General features: G+C 36.2%; 1 protein-coding gene across 6 annotated transcripts; it reads right to left on the bottom strand.

The window, feature by feature from the left end:
• LOC122051377 (paired amphipathic helix protein Sin3-like 4) lies at positions 1-12,622 on the bottom strand. Of its 6 annotated transcripts, none has more exons than XM_042612489.1 (23): positions 12,206-12,622; positions 11,520-11,687; positions 11,255-11,423; positions 11,080-11,178; positions 10,829-11,002; positions 10,324-10,633; positions 9,126-9,259; positions 6,404-6,479; positions 6,248-6,325; positions 5,860-6,104; positions 5,605-5,759; positions 5,323-5,438; positions 4,934-5,188; positions 4,085-4,747; positions 3,906-3,997; positions 1,938-2,588; positions 1,765-1,865; positions 1,543-1,681; positions 1,309-1,461; positions 989-1,161; positions 808-919; positions 538-721; positions 1-390 (listed from the first exon to the last, which is right to left on the bottom strand). In XM_042612489.1, exons 1-22 carry the CDS (start codon positions 12,274-12,276, stop codon positions 554-556), a joined length of 4,302 nt encoding a protein of 1,433 aa, XP_042468423.1. In that variant the 5' UTR covers positions 12,277-12,622; the 3' UTR covers positions 1-390; positions 538-553. The 6 variants fall into 6 exon arrangements, with proteins under 6 accessions (XP_042468423.1, XP_042468425.1, XP_042468426.1 ...); XM_042612491.1 differs by having other exon boundaries at positions 6,260-6,325; XM_042612492.1 differs by having other exon boundaries at positions 6,275-6,325.
• Between the last annotated feature and the right edge of the window lie 619 nt (positions 12,623-13,241).

Below are 13,241 nucleotides of genomic sequence, written 5' to 3'. Positions count from 1 at the left end.
TTAATGATAAAAAAAATTATATTTCTTTTTCAAACCTCAAATTTAACCACAATCCAAATCTCCCAACACGAGGCATCCATAACACATGGAAGTGCATTGAAACCTACACTTGTTACAAAAATAAAATAAAATAAAATTTAAAAAAAAATATAAGCATTTTATAACTGAACATTACACATTTGTTCTGGTAGACTGGCAATATGTGAATCAGGTGGAAAGAAAATAGAGTATGAATAAAGAGGGGGAAAGTTAGGGGTTGCATATGTACAAATTTGTGATGCCAACAGCTATAGAATAATCTATATACAGTGTTGACATGCGTACCAGAAATCCAGCAAAGCAAATTCGCCATGGTTGCTGGTAGATTCTTGACCTTTTCAGATTCATCACCTGAAGGATGGAAAGCTTGAGGAAATGATGAAAATAGATAAACAAACAAATTATAGTTTTTATCTCTAGTCTTTTGTGCAAATATATCAGAAATTCTTCTAATAACTGAGGGAATTGCAATTGAATGAAGGAATATTTGATTCTTACCAACTGCAGCATTGCATTAGGATCTGCACATGAAAGTGGAAACGAAGTCGCGGAATCGATTTGCTTTAGTGTCGTATTCTTGTGTCAAGTTTGTTTGGCTACTCGACATAGTTCCGTCGCTTGAATATCTTTTTCTCTTTCTTGACCGGAGCAATAAATCCTCAGTATCTAGCACGTAAGACACCTGGGAAGAAAAGGGGAAAGAAATAAGATAGTGTGATCGAAGAGGTAATTAAACTAAAAGTTTCAACTAAAAGTTCACTCATGTACCTTAGATGAACTGCAAGATATCTTGCACTCCAAGCCGTTGATGACTTGAATCCCTTTCGTGGCTTTGCAAGTAGCAGAATACTCATCTGCACCCTTGTTTTTGCGCTTATTCCTGCCAAAGTTCATCTGGTAAAAACATTGGGTAATGTAAGAACTTGAGATTAGTGTTGATAATACTCACCTTCCCATGAAGACGCCCTGCAACCGCTTCCTGACTGGCACACTTGAGAGAAAATCATTGTACAAGTAAGATGAGAAGTTGGGATCCATTGCAACTGCCGTAGCATCGTGTTTTTCATGTCCATATTCCATGAGTTGGATTGACAGTCGGGTTACATCTGAAGGATGTGAATACTGAAAGAAGAAAACATTTGCTTAACTATGGATAGAGCACAAAAAAGGTAATTAGAAAGAAGAGTATTGTTTGTATGCATGTTCCCTCTTTCGATCAAAAAGTGAATGTTGCTTCATAAAAAAAGGCTAAGAGATGAAGAAACTGACACTTTCAAATCTGTAAATACTCTCATCGTGCAGAAGAACCCGGGCATTTTCATGATAAACAACATCAAAATGTCTCCCAGCTCGCCTTGATTTTTCATACAAGTAGAGATGGAGAAGCTTACTATTCATCTCATCTGAGACTATTGCCTGAAGCTGGAAACAAACAAAGATGTATATATAAAACAAAATGATACAATAGTTTGAGAGCCATCTATGAAAATATAAAAAAGATACCTGTTTAACGACTTTGAAGATTAGCTTGTCCAATGTAAAAAGTACATATGACTGGGTCCCAATAATGGAACGGCAATCATCTTCAAATTTGGTATTGTCAGCAGAACCATCAAGTAGATTGAATAGAGCGCTCATAAATCTGCAAAGTAAAATATATTAAGCCTTCACGCATAACTATCTGGAAACCCAAAATAACTGCGGAACATGTTTAAGTGACATTACTTAGCATATAAATCAGGATGGTTTGAATCTTTAGAATTTCTCCATTTGTTTTCAGCAGCAGATGAGTTTGTCTTAGCAGAGACTATCCTTTCATACAACATCTGCAATGGAGATAGCACATTAGTCTACTATCTCATATATTGGTAAAAAGAATTAACCAAGGACTATCTGACCTGATGAAGCCGAAACAGCACATAGAATGAATCATTTCCATAAAATATCTTAGAAGATTTTTCATGCTTATCATGTAATGCAGCATGCACATGCCTAGCAAGAGGTTTCACAGTGTTAAGAAATCGTTCTGAATATGGTAATGATGTAATTTCCCCTTCAACATCGTGTGCTTCAGTCATTCCTTCAGCCTCCCCTTCACTTTCAGCCTTAGGCTCCTCATCATCATGCTCTGCATCATCCTCTTCCTCATGATCTTCATGGGAGCATTCCTCCCCATTACCAGATTCACTACCAGATGCATCCTCACCCGCCTCTGATGCATTTTCACTGGCATCGGTGGATCGTTGAGGACTTTCTTCATCCTCATCATCAGCATTATTCTCACCAGCAGCATCACCACATCCAGGCCTGACTTGGTACTCTCTGCTAATGGAAACATCTTTCTGCTCAGCAGCTGCAATTATGGCAGTGTCTCCAAACGCCACAAAATTATCCTCTTCAAAATCTCCAGTAGGTGACAATTCTCCTTCTTCTCTTTCAATCTTAAAATTCCTAAGGGATGTAGGACTTTCAGTAGGCTTGAAACCTTTACTACCTTCAACAGTGCCACCAGTATTTACAGACATAATTGGCCTCCCAGAGTGTCCACCCTAGAACATTAAGAAACATCATGGAACTCCATATGAAATTGTCATCTCTAAGGAAAACATCAAAATTCCCTTAACAGGGCAAACATCACTAGCACTCATTGATACACATGGACAAAGAAAACAATAAATTCTGAAAGAGTGGTTTAGGTGGTCAAACAACAGATGTGCATTATTTCAGGAAAGGGATGGTTAATGCATCCACCTTAACCACATATCCCTTCAAGTTGTGCATCCTTCCAAAAATGCACATGACTGCTGTACATTACTCAGATAGAATAACTGATGCAGCTCAAAATATTTGACATGGTTATTAATTTTTTTACACGTGATCAATAGAAATATTGTGTAACTCGTAGTATCTTTTGTCCAAACGTTGATATTTGACATGACTATAGTGGAGACAAATGTCGAGTCTAAGTATGAGAGGAAATCACATGGGTTGATTAATATTATACTGCAAAGGTTGGCATATATTTTTGGTATCTGAAATTATAAATGACATTATGTAGAATTATAGACGCATAGATTTAAACATCATATTTTCATTAGTTTGCTGCACAGATTTTATGTATTTTTATCAACATAAAGATTAATAATATTTCTTAATATGAACAGCATGGACTACCACATATGCATAATTATGTGGGGTGCGTGCAACGGATTTAATTTCCTTTTACTGCCATGGTCAATTTAGAAGAACTCTGCCTGTGATGAATAAACTAAGGTGAACCAGTCAAATTTGTAAGCCAGACAAGCCAGATCCGGCAGGTTCTTTTGGAAGAACCCAATTAGAACCTGATTAGTTTAAAAAATAATGCATTCCGGTTGTATTCTTATATAGTTTTAAAAATGAAAGATTTTAATGCAAGAGACATCTTAGCAACCAAAAAAATATTGTTTGTCACCCGATTTAACCATTATCATCATCAATAATGCCTGAAATTAAGGCAACATAATAATAGAGAAAAAACACATTTCCAAAACATGGGTAATGCATCTGTCCATACTCTCTTTCAACTATAATGAGCAACATTTTTAGTTCCCAATTGAAGTAGGATAACAATTAATGTTTAATTTCGAAATATTGATCTGCTAACCCAGCTGAAAAGACTTTTTGTCATATCCAATAAATAACCATAAGGCATAGACCTTGGCAAAACATGGAGCATACTGCCATATTCATATGGCTAAGACCTTGGCAAAACATGGAGCATACTGCCATATTCATATGGCTAAGTATAATATCATGATTCATGCAAACATAAATCATAAGCCATATATCCTGACTCAAATAAGGACAAAAGGTCAACGTTATACCTCTGAAGAAGGTAAAGTTTCACTGGTTGCACGGGGTTCACCTTGCAGCTCTGTTCCAACATTAACAGTTCTCAAAGATGCACCAGTAATCCCTTCCAGATAAAAACCAGAAAAATAAGAAAAAGGTGACAAAAATGGAAAGTTAAAATCTTTTGTTAAACAAAAAGTAACACCAATACCTGTTATATTCCCTTGATTTGATCGAGTATCAACTTCTTCAGCTCTATTTACAACATTGTTACTATCTGGTAACTCTTCTGAATGCACATTTGGCAAAGCTCCTCGAGAAACTTCATCAATCATAGGAACACTACTCTGCACAACTCCTTGATGTGGATTATTGATAAGATTTTCACCATGCCAAATGGCACGATCTACATTATGAGAGCAAGTTTCAGTAACAATCACGTCTTCATTTAGTAAGCCAGTCCTGCCACAACCTGCTTGTTCATGTAGAATATTATTGTCAGTTTTAATTTGCTTAATAGCTCCAGCATTCCCATTGCTTTCAGCCAAATCTGCAACACTGGTTTTGACAACACGACTCTTCAAATTTATATCTTGTCCATCTCCTACACCTTGATTTCGATTTGGAACACCCAACAGGGACTCCAAAAAAGTACTCCATAACTTCATGACTTTGTCCAACTGGTCTGAAGATGTGCACACTTCTCCACTTGAATATTTTATGATTCGATATAAATCCTCGTGAACATCTACATCTGCATACTTAAATTCCATATTGGGAATAATTGGGTGCCTATTTTTGGCAGCAACAGCAAGAAGAATGTCATCGTCCTTCTTCATCTTGTCATTAATTTCTTTAATATCAGCCAACAAAGCTATTCAAACAATAAACAAACAGATAAACAAGATTGGAAGGAAAAAAACGAAGAAAATGACATAGAAGGCTAGAATATGTGCATTACAGCATTATCACTTTAATAAGCAATGAGAACTTCTGTTGTTAATGTTATGTCTCTTAAAATACTCATAAAGAACTGTAAACAAAATAAATGATCACATACTTTTTGTGCTCAAATTCTTTGAATCCTGTTGCTTGAAATAGAAACTGCGATGATCAAGTGACTTATGATAATTCTTGGCATATATTTCTGCCCATACTTTATTGAAATCTGACCGACACCTAGACCATTCCTCTTGCTTTTGCTTCAGACGAGTTAATATGACTGGCAATGCAAGACTAGCATTTTTCTGAATTACATCCATGACATCAAGACCATGGTCTCCATATAGCCGTTCAATACATCTCAAATTCAAAGCTATTTAAGAGGGAGAAAGAAACACAGAAATTCAAGTCATTGAAAAGCTAAGCATGTAGTCAAAGTAATGCAGTAAAATGCTTGAATGAAACATAAGCTACTTTTTAATAGGTGAAATTGTGATGTATACTAACAAGTAAGATGGTCTTCAATGCGTATAGTATTGGCAGGATCTTGCATCATTTCCAGCAGTTCCTCAACACGCTTAGTGGTGGCATTCACTGATTCCAATAACATATCCATCTCAAATCTGCACGTGCATCAATAATAAAATAAAAAATAATAAAGATCAAATATTAAATTAAAAGATGGTGTAAAGGACAAAATACACTTATAATAGCAAGTCATTGTTAATAACCCCAAAACAGTGGCTGCAAAAAAAGAGAAACTAAATCGGCAAGTATTTATGTCATTACCTATCATCTTCACATCTAAATAAGCTTTCTTCATATTGATTTTTTCGCATGTGCTTGAAAGAATAATCCTCACTTCCAGAAGTCACTGACACCCAATGATCATTTAATACTGACTCTCCAAGTTCAGTTCTGTGGCTAGTGGATGGTATAGGATACTGGCAAGCAATAATCAAAGTATTCAACATTAAAATCAACTCAAATATGAACTACATAAATAAACGTATACACATGAAAAATATTAGGGATAAAAATTACATTTTTTGGAAGAAGGCGGTAACTTGGAGTACAACATTGACAATCTGAGAGATCAAGCTCTGAAATTGGTTTCCATAAATTATATTTTTCTTTGTTTGAGCATAAAGTAGCCTTGTGCGAGATGCCTTTATCAACTCTTTCTCTTTCAGTGTTTCTCTCACTCTCATGATCTTTCTCCCGTTCAACCAGTTCTCGGTCCCTTTCTCTGTCTCTATTCTCTATCTTAACTGGCCTAGCCATATGTCCTTCATTGAACAAGCACACAGTTAGAATAATAATAAAACTGAAACAAAATAGATGTATTTCAAAGTACTGAATTTTATGGACATAAAAAATCCAAGAAAACAAAGAATTTATCAATTTCAACATACACTAGAAAGAAAAAGACCTTTGAACGTACTTTTGTTGAACACACCTTCTAGAAATCCATCTGCAGAAAAATTTTGGGGTAGAAAACTCTGAAAGCCTAAATTACCAAAATATATTAATAAAAACACATATCAAGTAGTTGGATGGCTGATATTAGAAAGATGTATAGCCACACCTATATTCTCGCAGTGGCCCAGAAATTCATTGAAACCTTCCATAAGCTCTGGATACTTCCCTAGGATGTCGCTAACCTGTAACAACAAGCATGGAGTTTTAAAATATATAATTTACTGTATCTTCAAACAGAAGACAATAAAAAATACAAATATTGACAAACATGTTATGCATAATAGGATAGCCATAGAATTATTGTCTTTCCAAAAATATATCACTGTCTTAAGAATTTGCATTCTTTAGCAAAGAAAATTGAGACATATATATGCATATGCACCGCATGGGTACACAGTCCATTTTGTAACCGAAAAAAGCTGCTAGAGAACCACCTGTACTTCGAATCATACAAGAATTTATTTAGTCCATTATAGATTCACTTTTATTGGATAGCTACCATGAGCTTCAAGAAACACAAGGTAAATTTAGAAGGTAAGCATAGCATAAAGGTTGTTGCACTTGGGTAATATTAATTATTTACTAAGAGATCCTTCTAAATACATATATTTTTGTGAATTAAATCTGCTAATACAAAGTGGTGGCGCTATAACACAATAATGACGATAACTTTGGATATGGTGCAAAAACTGGCTACAAAAGGAGGGTTATTAAAAAAATATCAAGATAGGAAGACATCAACTAGATTAAGATAATCTTTGATTTGTGAACTTTAAATTCCTATGAGATGGGAGTTGGTATAATTATTTATTTTAGAAACCCATGTTTTTATGTGCAGCTACAAAACCTACCAATTTAATAGAGATACCTTAAGTATCACATGTATTGGGATTCTAAAATTACTTTGATATTTACCATTTTTTGCCTTAATAATTTTCTAATAGTTCACAATTTTCCCTCTTTGACACAATTCTGCCCATCTTATTTTACTATGTTTCATTTTATCTATTTTGGTTACTTAGTGAATGGAAGTTGAGATTCTCATCTCGATGATCTAGTTAAATCTTTACGAAACGAAATTGGGTCTTATCAAATAAAAAACCATAATTGCCTCGTATACAAAAGTAGGAATAGTGTTTTGGAAAATTTCCCAATGCTGCATCAAAAGATTGATGAATAAAGAGCAGCCCGATGCACAAAGCTCCGGTCAGTGCACGGTCCTGGAGAAGAGTCGGACCACATTGGGTCTATTCTAAGCAATCTTACCTGGCATTTTGCAAAACGTTGTTTCTACGACTCGAACCCGTGACCTCAAGATCACATGGTAACAACTTTAACGTTGCGCCAATGCTCCCTTTCTAGAATACGAGCCTCTATGGAAAACAAATCTTTAGTTAAATATTATTGGGGGTATACAACATCCATTGCCATCAATGAGGACAAGTAGTGTTTGATAGTAGATGAAAAAACACCATAATTTAGATCTGGAAAGAGGAGAAAGGGATTAAAGTTTAATGAAGTCATCGATGTAAAAAACATTAAAACCCAGAATTTTAGCCCAACTCCTACAAATTTAGTGCAACTCTCCACAATAAATCCATTCCTAATACTTTCATCCATGGAGGAACAACTCCATATGAACCCTACAATCTGTCATGGTTATCTCATCACATAAAACCAAAAATGACAAAAGTAAGGCAAAACAAATAGTAAAAATACAACCACAGCCCAACTTTGGACGACACAGCGACCACAATAATTCAAGTGACTGCTTGATGATTGAATTAGTCCCTGATGTGGCATAGAAGCAGAATTGATCCAGGAAGAGAAGGTTGCACTCAAACTACCATGGGGAGAAAGCAACCTTGTGATAGGAAGAAGTGGTGGAGAGAAGGGAAGTTGGAACCAAGATGGGGAATAGAATAGGTCTCATGAGAGGAGCATTCTCGAGGTAAACAAAGGTCTCTAGGATGGGATGGCAAAGGCAGAAGTGGTCACTTGGTCCCTGGGAACTAGTAGGAGAGTATACTACTAGATCAAACATAACTAGTGTTAGAAACATATTGATCACTATAAGCAGCAAAACTTGAGATGTACTTATACAAGAACTCCAAAGACTTCATAAATTTCATCATTTTCCCTGTATATGAATGTTTTATATAACCTTTAGTATGTGGATTATATTGGTAACACATCATATTCTCGGCAATGTTGAGGTATTGTCTGCTTTGACCGATACAATTTTGTTCTACAGTGGAATACAACTCCAAGGTGAGGAGCCCTCCCAGTGACCATTCCGGGACTACTTTACACAATCACAATTAATTATGGAGTTCTTATAGAACCCAACCAATTCTACTAAAAGGTGACTCGTTAACAAGAGTAGCCTTAGACCCATGGGCCAGTCATATCTTTTTTCTTCTTTGATGTGTGTTTTGGTTCATTCCTGCCCCCTGCACCGTATATCACTGCCAAAAGGCACGCCTTGTTCAAGATCTCGCCGGAGCAACCACTTCCCATCCTCCATAGACGATGTTATTAAATTCTGTGGAGGGTAAAAGTTGTCATTTATCTTCTTAATGCACTCAGTGCCAAATATACATCTCCGGTTATTTTATTCACTGCATGTCGAAAAGCCATTTCTTTGTAGTAGGTCAAGGGTCAACCATCATAACAAGTAGTTTCAATATTGGACCGTAAGAAAGAGAGAACAATAACAGGTTACAGCATTGATACATTAATGCAAAATAAAGTTGATGAATTTCAAAGGCATTCCAATACTGACATAGAAACCATACATATTCTTGCTTCCAGAATCAATTGCTTACCAGATTCTTTAGCTCTGTTCTAGTAACTATTTCTTGGCTGTATATGTGAAGACATTTCAAAAATTCCTGGTAGGTCTCAGGATGCAACTTTTCCTTCACTTTTTCGCAGAAATTAAATTCTCGAGTATACACACCTGCCACATATAAGTTGAATATTAAATAAGATACAACAAGATGCAGCATTTACGCAAGTATATATAGACATAATTAGACAACTGACAGATATCTAGCTAATAGAAAAAAATAAGCAAGTAACTCTGATAAGCACAGTAAATTCTCATTAAACTGTTGAACCTAACGTAGGGAATTGGCCAGGCAGGATTTTTAACCCAAAAGCAACCTAACTTGGTCGTATATTCTCAACTTCTAAATCCAAGTCTAATTGAACCAGGTTTAACCAAAATTAAGCAAATGGAGTATATTCCAGCAAACTATCAAATATCAACTCCATCCAGATAGACATGTTACCTACACTACACTGCATTATTCCAATATTCTGCATAATTTGTCCAGTAAACATTTCACATTCCATTAAACTAGATAAAGTAAAATACCTTCAAGCAACCCAATTTTTATTATCATTTTCATTAGTGTTCAATAATAAATGAATGAATCATTATTTGAGTTTCTAGTATAGAACTAAACATCTTTTTCACATTCCTTTGACCAAAATATGGAAAAATTGAAAATTCAGATTTGGCAGAGTCACTGTGCAGTCCAGGTTTGGCAGCAGGAAGATTTAACTGAAGCCTGTCTCCGATCTAAAAAAATATAGTGCTAATCTCAAAGAAGTTTGGTACATCATGCTACAGCGAGCCTTAGACTCTGGAAAAGTCAATTTCCCTGGGAAAGGCATACTTTTTTACAGATTAAAGCAAAAAGTAATAAGATAGAACAAGGCCTTAATCAGAACAAATTAGCTTTATCACACAAGCTGAACAAGTAGGGAAACATGGTGAGCACGACATCATTAGAACATAATAACAAGTTAATAATCTACAAGTTCACTCAACGACAAATGTCTCAAGGGGCATAGTTAATAATATTGCATGAGCACGGATGTTGAAGATGGAAAATTTATATCAATGCATTAACTATGCAAGCTAAGGAAATTATTGTCAATGCATCAAATATGCAAGCATCAGAAAATTAACCAAATTAAACATATGAGTCGACTGGCCGATGATATGAGACATACTCTTCAAAGCATTTTTATCATCAAATGTTGAAGATGAAATGCTATAAATGCCAGGGCCATCAGCTCCTTGTTGCATTGGCTCAGCAGTAGAATCATCAGCTCTTCGAGGCGAAAGTTTACGCCTATGCTGTGCATTATCTAAATCACCACTATCTAGCTCCAAGTCCTCATCTCGTTCATGATCTTTCCTGTCACTATCATCCTTCCTATCCTTGTCCCTATTTGGATGTCTTCTCTTTCTATCATGTTCTGTATCAGGGCGATCAACACTAAAGTTGCGGTCAGCATGTGCCAAATGAGCTCTGTCCCTCTAGAAACCAAAATGGACTTAATTTAGTATAATAACTGATAATAATAAAGTCATAGTTCTCTTAGAAAAATTTGCACCAGCACCAAAAGTGCAAGTCTTAATTAGTATTCACTTTTTTGGAGTCACAAAAAGAAAGACATTCAAGAAAAAATTCCAGAAATGAATAAATCAGCTTAATAGGAAAATACAGTGTACCTTATCCACATGAAAATGCCTTACTGCAGGCATCATAGAGCTCCTGTCATCTCGACGTGGAAAAGCTCGACCAGCATGTCCATGATGCAGCGGAGCATATGTTGCTGAGGTATCAGGCAAAAAGTGTGTGAATTCCTCAAGCAAATCGTGATGATTTTGAAAGAGAGCTGCTACCTGGTAATATCAGTCAATATGTTCAAATCGCACTTAGTTGTAGTCACAAAGTACAGTGTTAATTACAAGAATAATACCTCTTCATAGACCTCATGGATTGACTTATTCTCCCTACGGTACATATTCAGGATATCTAAGAATGACTTGTAAACATGTTCATCATTCTCAAAACGATTCTGCAACAGAAGAAATGCATTAAGGTAGTTGGTTTAATAGTTATAGTTCTAGAAAAACCATGAGTTGCATCTGTACCTTGATTTTATTAACAAAATCAATTGCCTCCTCAAACTCAATTGGTTTCTTTTCTTCAGGTAGCTTAATCTCATATCCCTTTGGTAAGAAGGTGTTAAACCCCAGGATCAAATCCCGATGCCCCTTAAATAACTCCTTCACCCTCGCAATTACTCCATTTGTATCAATCCTGCAAAGGGACCACAGTAAAATACACATGTACTTAACCATGTAATAAGGCAAGGTGAGGGAAAAGAAAATTAAACCAAAAGGATAAAGTGCAGACCTCTGGCTCTTGAAGTCCTTCATGACCTCAAGAAATTCATCGTATTTTTCTCTTTTGTCCTGAAATATATCCTTCACGGCCTTCAGATAGGCAAGGGCATCATTGGTCGTAAGCTTGGGTGTAGTACCAACAGCGGCTGGTGCTGGCGCCATATGGGTTTGCCCAGACCTGTAGAAGAACACCAAAATCCTTCTAAATCTAACAGATCTAAGCCTACCTCACATCCTTCCTAAATCAAAAGCAACAATGACCAAAAGGGCGAAGAAAATAAAGGAGGCAATCAGTAGAATGGAAGATAAACATTTTTGTTCTTCACCTTTCAAGATCACCCACAATTTATGCATATGAATTGCCAAACCTGAACAAAAATCGAGAAAGAATAGTCGTCGCGGCGACACTTTTCATAACAAGACGAACAAGGTTGAAATAAACCTACTTGCATAGAAAAGGACTCATTTTTCCTGCGTATCCAACTTTCTCATAGAATAAAGTTCTAAAAATTTCAAAACTTCCTTAATATAAAAAATATCGGACAAAAATTGAAACTATCAGATACAGTATCAAGCTTATAGCCAACGAGACCAACCAACCACACGACGAACAAATTAGACTAATCTCACAACAAAAAATCGCAGAAACATAATCAATCCACGAGCTAGCGACGTGGATAACTAGAAGAAACTCACGGATCCGCTCGAGAAACGGTTGGTCGCTTCAGCTGGGAACCCATACAAGCCTCCTCCCGCAGCCCTTTCATTCAGCCATGAAACGACCGACAAAACCAAAAAGGAGCACGCTCACAAAAATCCCCCTTCTTCTTTCCCCTATTCCGTCGATAAGTCGCCTATCGGACCCGGAACCAAGGCGATCCTCGATCTTCCTCCTCTCACGGCTCCAATTCCGATAGAACCGATACGAGAGCAGTAATTCAAGGGGATCAAGACGAAGAAAGCTCCCAAGACAACAGAAGCACGCGCCGTGAGACCGGAAAGGAGAGACAGAGAGGTAGAAGGCCTCTCCGTCGTCGCTATCCGTCGAGATGGAGAGGAAGGAGAAGCAGAAGAAGCAAGCGGGGAAGCGGAAGAAAGGGCTCGAAACCAAAACAACTTAAGGATATACGAAGAGGTGAGAGCTCCCTTATATATCGGGCGAATTACCGTAACCACCTCGGGTCGTACTCTGCTTCTCCTGACCGTTAGATCTACAATCGACTGTGATAACGTGATCGATGTAGGGTGGGGGCCTCGCCTTCTCGTATCACCATACCGCAGTATGGTTAACTTACCGTGCCTATAGAATTTCGAAGAATGGAAGGAAACAATTAAATCTAAATGCATTTTGATTTTTATTTTTCAGTTTTTTCTAATCCAGCTTTTATTATATACTTGACTTGGACTTTTTTTTTTTCAACTTTAAATATTTTATAAATTAATTTTTCAAATCAGACTCGTAAATCTTGAATTCTGTTTGCAAACACTATTAAAAACCGAACCCACTAAATCCAACAAATCAAAATGAACTAACTAATTTTTTTTTTTACAAACAAACTAATTGAATTTTGTCATTAAAATCAAATAAACTAAACTACAGTTATTCAGTGACACTGTGCATCAATCAATCCATAGTAATTGGATAATCGAACTCTCAATCGACTATTAAACGAATTATTCAATTGTTATTAACTTTTTTTTAAAAAAAATCAATTTATATATAATAATCGGT

Source organism: Zingiber officinale, chromosome 3A (genome assembly GCF_018446385.1).
Source record: "Zingiber officinale cultivar Zhangliang chromosome 3A, Zo_v1.1, whole genome shotgun sequence".
In the NCBI taxonomy this organism is placed as follows: domain Eukaryota; kingdom Viridiplantae; phylum Streptophyta; class Magnoliopsida; order Zingiberales; family Zingiberaceae; genus Zingiber; species Zingiber officinale.
This window is presented reverse-complemented; position numbering and strand designations above follow the sequence as displayed.

Bases quoted from the DNA above. Each gene is read 5' to 3' on its own strand.
- LOC122051377 (XM_042612489.1), bottom strand. From the start codon at position 12,276: ATGAAAGGGCTGCGGGAGGAGGCTTGTATGGGTTCCCAGCTGAAGCGA. The intron at 6,326-6,403 runs GTGTGGCTATAC...TTGGTAATTTAG, and splicing joins GGGCCACTGCGAGAATATAG to GCTTTCAGAGTTTTCTACCC. The intron at 6,105-6,247 runs GTCTTTTTCTTT...TGTTCAATGAAG, and splicing joins CAACAAAAGTACGTTCAAAG to GACATATGGCTAGGCCAGTT.